This window comes from Haematobia irritans, chromosome 4 (assembly GCF_050003625.1).
Source record: "Haematobia irritans isolate KBUSLIRL chromosome 4, ASM5000362v1, whole genome shotgun sequence".
NCBI lineage: Eukaryota > Metazoa > Arthropoda > Insecta > Diptera > Muscidae > Haematobia > Haematobia irritans.
This window is the reverse complement of record NC_134400.1, coordinates 87,059,416-87,070,869: the sequence shown is the minus strand read 5'-3', so window position 1 is coordinate 87,070,869 and position 11,454 is coordinate 87,059,416. Positions and strand designations below refer to the sequence as shown.

At 37.4% G+C, this 11,454-nt stretch overlaps 1 protein-coding gene across 2 annotated transcripts in view; it reads right to left on the bottom strand.

Moving 5' to 3' along the window:
• Positions 1 to 834: 834 nt before the first annotated feature.
• Positions 835 to 11,454, bottom strand: part of sfl (N-deacetylase and N-sulfotransferase sfl) — a 554,720-nt gene continuing 544,100 nt past the window's right edge. For both annotated transcript variants that reach the window (XM_075305924.1, XM_075305925.1), the window contains exon 7: positions 835 to 972. In XM_075305924.1, coding sequence (XP_075162039.1) covers positions 870 to 972 — 103 coding nt within the window. In that variant the 3' untranslated portion in view covers positions 835 to 869. The remainder of the gene's footprint in view (positions 973 to 11,454) is intronic.

Here is an 11,454-nt window from a genome sequence, read left to right as displayed (position 1 = left end):
TCAACAAAAGGAGGTGGTATGGTTGCAATATAACTCTTTGTGGGATCACAGGATACGGACAAGGCTAATGTAGATATGGATATCCGCTTATTGGCCAACTGATGCCATTATCTATCAATCTCTATTGTCCTGAGTGCCAATGGTGACTGATGACAACAAACTTCTCCATATAATTATTGATTCATCCATTTGGAAAGAGGAGATAGAGAATAGAGATTTCGAGGAATTTATAATTTCATGTTTTCCCATGATATTTCATGTTCCTTTGCTTACAATTCCTGCTAAAATAGACCATAACCAGAGATTTGGGATCCATAGTAGAGTAAGGCTTGTTGCTGTGATGGCAGTGGTGGTATGACCAATGGTTCTATGGGCGGCATTAACTGCAACATCGAAACATCGGGAATAGTGACACTTGCATCCGTATAACCACTACCAACATCACCGTTTGTTATGTGTGTGTTTGTGGATTTAGGGTCAGGGTGTTCATCGTCATCATCATCCTCATCACCCTTATACAATACCGGATGAAAACGACGATGGCTATGGGGGTGTTGATGACGATGGTTGAAATGGGGATATGAATGTTGATGTTCATCGTCTTGGATCTGATAGACTTGCTTATTGCGGTGGGTATGGTGTCTATGCACCACGTACTGCTCTTTATGGCCATGATGATGAGAATTTTGAAGATTATTGGGCATCCGATGTTGATCCTGATGATGGAAGTAGAGGGGAGTTTTATGTTGCTTTTCGAATTCTTTTTTCACATTGTGGCGTTTGGGAATAGATGGCTCGAAGATGAACAATTGCAAATGCAATTGTTTTCTTAATCTTGCACGCAGTTTACGTAATTTGTGATGCTGCTATCACGTACCCGTTGACAGGTCATCTTTAAGCCACTGTGGAATGGGACGTGCTCCAAGTTTCTTCAATAGTTTAACAAGTGCTGTATTGTGACTCAAATAGTATCTGTAATGGGAAGAATAAAAAAACAGACAATCAAGAGGTGCACAGAAAAACAAATAGAATGTCATGTCAATAGATCGGATGTTTCTTTATGAATGGGTGGCAAATAGTACTTAAAAATTACATTAAATAAAAAATGGAATATTCACGAATAATATGAACCTAGAATACCCATTCTCAGAAAAAAAATGTCACCAATATACTTCAAGTAATCAATTAAAAAACAAGTATATACGGCCGCAAGTTCGGCCAGGCCGAATCTTATGTACCCACCACCATGGATTGCGTAGAAACTTCTACGAAAGACTGTCATCCACAATCGAATTACTTGGGTTGTGGTATCTTAAAACTTCTTATTCCTGCATGGTTGTTGGATACCATATACTAACATCAAGAACCAAATTTCAACCGAATGGGAAGTATTTTGCTCTTCCAAGGGGCTCTGGAGGTCAAATCTGGGGATCGGTTTATATGGGGCCTATATAATGTGTGTGAAGATAAATACGTATTTAAAACCCTAGACACAAACCAATTGTAATAGATTAGGGTAAAAACATTTTGGGATTTTTTCGAAAAACTGATTTTTTGGAAAAACTACTGGGAATTTAAAATTAAAATTTCTCAGGAACAATGCCAGGGGAACACCCTACATAACGGTTTATTTATTTTGGAAATACATTAACCACCGCAAGAGATATGTGGTGGGACATTTGGCAATGGGTGGGGAATCATATCTCTGGAACGGGATATCCTGCCAGGACTACTTATGCGGCAGTGTATAGTCCTATGAAATACCTATCGAACAAGGTATAGCATATATCAAGATTTGATTTTTAAGACACCAAATACGCTCTTTTAATTTCTGTATTTATTATCCTAAATTTCTGGAGGGGATCAGTGGCCATATCTCAGGAACGAAGCTACCCTCTGACCTAAAATTTATGACAAATTAATGTGCTTGTAACACCCTTCAATCAGAGGGTAAACATTTGTTGAAGCGATATTTCAGAACTCCAAAATTGTTCCTCCAATATTGGTTATTTTACCTATGAATTTTCGGAGGGGAGGAATGCGTCCAGGAGGAGTGGGGTACATCCTGCCGACATAGCTCCCACACAAATCCATACTCCTAAAGACGCCTTTTCGAACAAAAGAAACAGCGAATCAAGAATTGATTTTGGGATTGCTCCAGCTCCTCATCAATATGACCCTTTTTCAGACCAAAAAATACAAAACTGAATAGAAGCAAAGCAGAAAAATTTCGCACCAGATGCTTGGCCAGGAGCAGTGCTAATATCGATGGAACGGGATCTCCTTCCGACATGGCATAAAAACCATTATAAAGCTCCAAGAAACACCTATACGGATTGATGTCACTTTATTCCAGAATTGATTTTGGTATACCCAGATACGCCTGTTCAAATGTGGCCCATTTCATAGCAGATTCTGGCCGGGAGCAGTGGCCATATCTTTGGAACGAATTATCCTGCCGACAAGGGATGACCACTGTTGTATAGTCCTAGGAACCTACTTTCCGGAATGGTGTCACTTTATTCCAGAATTGATTTCGGTATACCCAGATACGCCTGTTCAAAAGTGGCCAATTTCATAGCAGATTCTGGCCGGGAGCAGTGGCCATATCTTTGGAACGAATTATCCTGCCGACACGAGATGACCAATTTTGTACAGTGCTAGGAAGCTACTTTCCGGAATGGTGTAACTTTATTCCAGAATTGATTTTGGTATACCCAGATACGCCTGTTCAAATGTGGCCCATTTCATAGCAGATTCTGGCCGGGAGCAGTGGCCATATCTTTGGAACGAATTATCCTGCCGACACGAGATGACCACTGTTGTACAGTGCTAGGAAGCTACTTTCCGGAATGGTGTCACTTTATTGCAGAATTGATTTCGGTATACCCAAATACGCCTTTTCAAAAGTGGTCAATTTCATAGCAGAATCTGGCCGGGAGCAGTGACCATATCTTTCGAATGAAATATCCTGCCGACACGAGATGACCACTGTTGTACAGTGCTAGGAAGCTACTTTCCGGAATGGTGTCACTTTATTGCAGAATTGATTTCGGTATACCCAGATACGCCTGTTCAAATGTGGCCCATTTCATAGCAGATTCTGGCCGGGAGCAGTGGCCATATCTTTGGAACGAATTATCGTGCCGACATCAAATAACCACTGTTGTATAGTACTAGGAAGCTGCTTTCCGAAATGGTGTCAATTTGTTCCAGAATTGATTTTGGTATACCCAAATACGCCTGGTCAAATTTGGAATCAATTGTAATAGATTAGGGTAAGAAAAAAAAAATTTTTTTGTGTTTGCAAAAAAGTGGCTTTAAAGAAAAACTATTTTGAATTTAAAGTAAAATTTTGCAAAAACAGTGCCGCCTATATAGCAATTTTGTTCTTTCTTAAATATATTGACTACAACTAAAGTAGTGGTGTAAGACATTTGGCAACGGACGTATAAAAAAACTCCGAAACTCTTTTCCGGATTAATGTAACATTATTTCAAAGTCAAAGTTGGTGTATGCAGATGCTTTACACCATTTTCTAAATTTTATTACTAGTGTTTAAAATAAAAATAAATTCAAATAAAATTTTATTAAAAGTAAGCGAACCGTGATTTGAACCTGGATACTTAAATAAACCTTGAATTCAACTCACTCATCAACGAGTTAGGCCACCCCCTCGACGATAATCTGCGCAGCGAAACTTTCCTATGACGTAATTCCAGGTTTTGTCTTTAAGTAAACACGGGTAGACCTCAACATACATATGACAAAAATAAGTAAATAATTTTCGACATGTTCCAGAAATTCATTGTACATTTTTAGCAAAATTTACAAATTTTAGGAAATTTTAAACTTTTTTCTGAAAAATACGAAATCTTTCATTTGTGTAACTTGTTCTTCTTTTGTAGTTCATCTACATGCACACAAAAATTATTAAATTTAAATAATTTTCTCATATCGGGGAAATTTAAACTAAAACATAATAATTTTCATGAACTAAAATAAAGTTAAGTTGACTTTAATGCCATGGTGCGTTCACTGTTTTTAGTGTAGGCATTCTTACTTTATAAACCAAAAAATATAATTGCAACCACTTTATTTTCGAGTGACCTACGTGCACCAAATTCATTGCAATTCATTTAATAATAAGTTTTTTTTCTTGAAATCATGTCCGCATTTCTATTGTAATTTAACTAGATAAATCTAATAAATATTATGGTGTATATTAAAAAGAACATTGGCAATACTACAACATTTAACGTGAGAGCAAATAGAAAATACCCATTTAACTCTTTAAAAACCAAAGAGAACCAAATAACTTAATCCCGTTACTATTTCAATTTTTGAGAAATGGATTTTGGGGTGGAAACGCAAACACACATACTTGAGCTTGAACTAACACTTGCAATTGTAGTGGTATATCGTTATTCGCCACATAGTTCAAATGATTGGCATAGCCGAATAGGTTGAGCGTTCGGTACAATCTAATTTTGTTCAAGGGTTAGGTGTTCGAGCCCACTTTTGACTATATTTATACATATATATGTGTATATACATATTTTTTAAACCCTCCATCATAGGATGGGGGTATACTAAATTCGTCAATCCGTTTGTAATGCATTAAAATATTGGTTTCAGACACCATAGAGTGTATTTATACATTCTTGGTTGTGGGGAAATTCTGAGTCGATGAAATGAATTTTTTAGTAAAAAAAAAAAAACAATACAGTAATCAAAATAAATAAAAACGTGTCACAGTCAATCAAACGTGGACTCGAACTCGCATCTGTTGAATAAAGAAAAATACGCCAAACGCTTAACCTACTAGACCATCCTAACTCCACTGAATACTTTAGCGAATAGCTCAACTAAACGACTACAAGAAATGATAACGATCTCTTATATGTGTGTATTGGGGTTTCACTCATTTCCTTAAAAATTGAAATAGTAACGGTGTTACGACATTGGTTCTCTTGCGCTTTAAAAGGGTAAGCATACATTTTCTCTTTGCTCCCTCATTGCACGTGCGGCATAGTGTTGCCATTGAGCGATTTTATAATATTCTTGAATTTAAAATTTGTTAAAATTATATTTATATTTAACCCAAAGAGCATCTCATTCACACAAATTGTGAATGATACCAATCTTTTGCATCACGTATAAAGATTATATGAATTACACTGTATAGCAAAAAATTGTATTACGCAAATAGTTAACAACAAACTAAGTCTAAATAAACTAAGTTTACATCTTCATTTTAATTATAGTATTACCTTAAGTTTACGCTACTCATCGTACGCTAGATACCTTAAAAACTTAATTACAAACTTAACGAAATCCTAAACGGCACTTATGCACTTTAGCTCTATACAGTGTCTAAGATTTATAAATTTTACTTAAAATTTTGAATTTTAACAATATATTAGATAAAAAAAAATATTAAATAAATTTAGTCAATCTTTGCTTAGCACCAAGAAATCTCTTGAATGCACAGCAACAAAAAATTTGGGTTCCAGTGCTGATATTTGTGGAAAACAACTAAATTCACTACTTATGGTAAATATCAATCTTCGAAAGTTTTCTCAGCATTAAAGAATCATAACAATAAAAACTTACAGTAGGTGCAAAACCACGACTTGTTTGGTGGTAGTTTTTATGAAACCCAATATAGCAAAGGGTTTCATAAAAATTCATTACTTGTGCAATTTACTTCTAATGACATTTCCTGGGTGTGGAGATTATACCAACTTTCTACAGAGGTTTTTCATTTTTCATTAATTAATTGTCATTAATTTTCGGAGTTGGTAACCCTCTTGACTCTGTTAAAGCAACTGAAACAGGTAAGCCTCAGCATTAACCAAAATGGCGTAATTGAAATGTAGACATCTTACAGAAACTATGTATGTTGAGGTCTACCTGTGTTTAATTAAAGACAAAACCTGGAATTACGTCATAGGAAAGTTTCGTTGCGCAGATTATCGTCAAGGCAGTGGCCTAACTCGTTGATGAGTGAGTTGGAATCAAGGTTTATTTAAGTATGCAGGTTCAAATCAAGGTTGGCTTACTTTTGATAAAATTTTATTCGAATTTATTTTTATTTTAAACACTAATAATAAAATTTAGGAAAAAGTGTAAAGCATCTGCATACACCAACTTTGATTTGGAAATAATGTTACATTAATCCGGAAAAGAGTTTCGGAGTTTTTTTATACGTCCGTTGCCAAATGTCTTACACCACTACTTTAGTTGTAGTCAATATATTTAAGAAAGAACAAAATTGCTATATAGGCGGCACTGTTTTTGCAAAATTTTACTTTAAATTCAAAATAGTTTTTCTTTAAAGCCACTTTTTTGCAAACACAAAAAAAAATTTTTTTTCTTACCCTAATCTATTACAATTGATTCCAAATTTGAACAGGCGTATTTGGGTATACCAAAATCAATTCTTGAACAAACTGACACCATTCCGGAAAGCAGCTTCCTAGTACTATACAACAGTGGTTATTTCATGTCGGCAGGATAATTCGTTCCGAAGATATGGCCACTGCTCCCGGCCAGAATCTGCTATGAATGGGCCACATTTGAACAGGCGTATCTGGGTATACCGAAATCAATTCTGCAATAAAGTGACACCATTCCGGAAAGTAGGTTCCTAGGACTATACAACAGTGGTCATCCCTTGTCGGCAGGATAATTCGTTCCCAAGATATGGCCACTGCTCCCGGCCAGAATCTGCTATGAAATGGGCCACATTTGAACAGGCGTATCTGGGTATACCGAAATCAATTCTGGGATAAAGTGACACCATGCCGGAAAGTAGCTTCCTAGGACTATACAACAGTGGTTATTTGATGTCGGCACGATAATTCGTTCCAAAGATATGGCCACTGCTCCCGGCCAGAATCTGCTATGAAATGGGCCACATTTGAACAGGCGTATCTGGGTATACCGAAATCAATTCTGGGATAAAGTGACACCATGCCGGAAAGTAGCTTCCTAGGACTATACAACATTGGTTATTTGATGTCGGCACGATAATTCGTTCCAAAGATATGGCCACTGCTCCCGGCCAGAATCTGGTATGAAATGGGCCACATTTGAACAGGCGTATCTGGGTATACCGAAATCAATTCTGGGATAAAGTGACACCATGCCGGAAAGTAGCTTCCTAGGACTATACAACAGTGGTAATTTGATGTCGGCACGATAATTCGTTCCAAAGATATGGCCACTGCTCCCGGCCAGAATCTGCTATGAAATGGGCCACATTTGAACAGGCGTATCTGGGTATACCGAAATCAATTCTGCAATAAAGTGACACCATTCCGGAAAGTAGCTTCCTAGCACTGTACAACAGTGGTCATCTCGTGTCGGCAGGATATTTCATTCGAAAGATATGGCCACTGCTCCCGGCCAGATTCTGCTATGAAATTGACCACTTTTGAACAGGCGTATTTGGGTATACCGAAATCAATTCTGGAATAAAGTGACACCATTCCGGAAAGTTGGTTCCTAGGACTATACAACAGTGGTCATCCCTTATCGGCAGGATAATTCGTTCCCAAGATATGGCCACTGCTCCCGGCCAGAATCTGCTATGAAATGGGCCACATTTGAACAGGCGTATCTGGGTATACCGAAATCAATTCTGGGATAAAGTGACACCATGCCGGAAAGTAGCTTCCTAGGAGTATACAACAGTGGTAATTTGATGTCGGCACGATAATTCGTTCCAAAGATATGGCCACTGCTCCCGGCCAGAATCTGCTATGAAATGGGCCACATTTGAACAGGCGTATCTGGGTATACCAAAATCAATTCTGGGATAAAGTGACACCATGCCGGAAAGTAGCTTCCTAGGACTATACAACAGTGGTTATTTGATGTCGGCACGATAATTCGTTCCAAAGATATGGCCACTGCTCCCGGCCAGAATCTGCTATGAAATGGGCCACATTTGAACAGGCGTATCTGGGTATACCGAAATCAATTCTGCAATAAAGTGACACCATTCCGGAAAGTAGCTTCCTAGCACTGTACAACAGTGGTCATCTCGTGTCGGCAGGATATTTCATTCGAAAGATATGGCCACTGCTCCCGGCCAGATTCTGCTATGAAATTGACCACTTTTGAAAAGGCGTATTTGGGTATACCGAAATCAATTCTGCAATAAAGTGACACCATTCCGGAAAGTAGCTTCCTAGCACTGTACAACAGTGGTCATCTCGTGTCGGCAGGATAATTCGTTCCAAAGATATGGCCACTGCTCCCGGCCAGAATCTGCTATGAAATGGGCCACATTTGAACAGGCGTATCTGGGTATACCAAAATCAATTCTGGAATAAAGTTACACCATTCCGGAAAGTAGCTTCCTAGCACTGTACAAAATTGGTCATCTCGTGTCGGCAGGATAATTCGTTCCAAAGATATGGCCACTGCTCCCGGCCAGAATCTGCTATGAAATTACCCACTTTTGAACAGGCGTATCTGGGTATACCGAAATCAATTCTGGAATAAAGTGACACCATTCCGGAAAGTAGGTTCCTAGGACTATACAACAGTGGTCATCCCTTGTCGGCAGGATAATTCGTTCCAAAGATATGGCCACTGCTCCCGGCCAGAATCTGCTATGAAATGGGCCACATTTGAACAGGCGTATCTGGGTATACCAAAATCAATTCTGGAATAAAGTGACATCAATCCGTATAGGTGTTTCTTGGAGCTTTATAATGGTTTTTATGCTATGTCGGAAGGAGATCCCGTTCCATCGATATTAGCACTGCTCCTGGCCAAGCATCTGGTGCGAAATTTTTCTGCTTTGCTTCTATTCAGTTTTGTATTTTTTGGTCTGAAAAAGGGTCATATTGATGAGGAGCTGGAGCAATCCCAAAATCAATTCTTGATTCGCTGTTTCTTTTGTTCGAAAAGGCGTCTTTAGGAGTATGGATTTGTGTGGGAGCTATGTCGGCAGGATGTACCCCACTCCTCCTGGACGCATTCCTCCCCTCCGAAAATTCATAGGTAAAATAACCAATATTGGAGGAACAATTTTGGAGTTCTGAAATATCGCTTCAACAAATGTTTACCCTCTGATTGAAGGGTGTTACAAGCACATTAATTTGTCATAAATTTTAGGTCAGAGGGTAGCTTCGTTCCTGAGATATGGCCACTGATCCCCTCCAGAAATTTAGGATAATAAATACAGAAATTAAAAGAGCGTATTTGGTGTCTTAAAAATCAAATCTTGATATATGCTATACCTTGTTCGATAGGTATTTCATAGGACTATACACTGCCGCATAAGTAGTCCTGGCAGGAAATCCCGTTCCAGAGATATGATTCCCCTCCCATTGCCAAATGTCCCACCACATATCTCTTGCGGTGGTTAATGTATTTCCAAAATAAATAAACCGTTATGTAGGGTGTTCCCCTGGCATTGTTCCTGCGAAATTTTAATTTTAAATTCCCAGTAGTTTTTCCAAAAAATCAGTTTTTCGAAAAAATCCCAAAATGTTTTTACCCTAATCTATTACAATTGGTTTGTGTCTAGGGTTTTAAATACGTATTTATCTTCACACAAATGCCTATATATAATTATGGACCGATATCGACCAATTTTTGCATGGGAGTTTGAGGCCATATATTAACACCACGTACCAAATTTCAACTGAATCAGATGAATTTTGGTCTTCCAAGAGGTTCCGGAGGTCAAATCTGGTGATCGGTTTATATGGGGGCTATATATAATTATGAACCGATGTATACCAATTTTTGCATGGTTGTTAGAGACCATATACTAACATCACGTACCAAATTTCAGCCATATCGGATGAAATTTGCTTCTCTTAGAGGCCTCGCAAGCCAAATCGGGGGATCGGTTTATATGGGGGCTATATATAATTATGGACCGATATGGACCAATTTTTGCATGGTTGTTAGAGACCATATACTGACACCATGTACCAAATTTCAGCCGGATCGGATGAAATTTGCTTCTCTTAGGGGCCTCGCAAGCCAAATCGGGGGATCGGTTTATATGGGGGCTATATATAATTATGGACCGATGTGGACCAATTTTTGCATGGTCATTAGAGACCATATACTTACATCATGTACCAAATTTCAGCCGGATCGGATGAAATTTGCTTCTCTTAGAGGCCTCGCAAGCCAAATTTTGGGGTCCGTTTATATGGGGGCTATACGTAAAAGTGGACCGATATGGCCCATTTGCAATACCATCCGACCTACATCAATAACAACTACTTGTGCCAAGTTTCAAGTCGATAGCTTGTTTCGTTCGGAAGTTAGCGTGATTTCAACAGACGGACGGACGGACGGACGGACGGACGGACATGCTCAGATCGACTCAGAATTTCACCACGACCCAGAATATATATACTTTATGGGGTCTTAGAGCAATATTTCGATGTGGTACAAACGGAATGACAAAATTAATATACCCCCCATCCTATGGTGGTGGGTATAATTAACTGATACAGTGAGGAAAATGATTAAACTCTTTTAGGTTTTTAATTAAAATATCAATTATTTCAGTTAATAATTTAATAAAATAAAATAATATATTTACATTTAAAAATTTAAATAAAAATTATCTACATACTTATTTTCTATATATGAAACGTACTATTCATATGTTCATTAAATTGTGATCTTGATATAAAGAAAAATCCAATTAAAAAAAATAATTATACACGCTGAATCATATATATTTTTATAAAATTATTTCATCTAAAGGCTGACACTAAGTTCATTTTTAAAAGTAAAATTTACAGATTTTACTCCTCGTACTCATTCTATAGAAGTTAGATTTAAAATCAAGTGGTTACTTCATCATTTTTTGTACGCTTACAAATATGTTTGAGATTTCTCTAAAATTCAAGCCAAGCATATTATTTGAACCGATCCTCTTGTGGTAGTAGGTTTATTAAATTCCACCTAAAATTCCATATATTTTCAAGTAATTCGCTACGACGAGTGGCTTTCAGAGGTAACTATTGTATTTGATTCGTGGTGGTGGGTATTTAAGATTCGGTCCGGTCAAACTTACGGCTGTATATACTTGTTTCTAATTAATTCTGTAATTGATACTATAATTTTCGTGATTAAAGATATTTCAGTTAAAAAATTATTTGAATTAATTAATTAATTCACTATCTTAACCCTTTCGACCCTAAAGTTGCCTGCAACTTTTTGTGTTTTGAGACTCACTGTCAGCGTTGTTTTTGTTTTTGTTCATAAAACTGTAACGGTATCGAAAGCTACAAGTGTTTTCTTCAAGTTGAATGAAAAATCAGCTAATTTGGTTGTCAATTAGCAAAATTTTTTTCATTAATACGCACGTACCTCAAGAAAAAAATATTTGCGAATTTAAAAGGAGGGTTTTATACATATAACTTTTTTCAAAAATTGCAACTAAAATGATGAAAGTTTTTA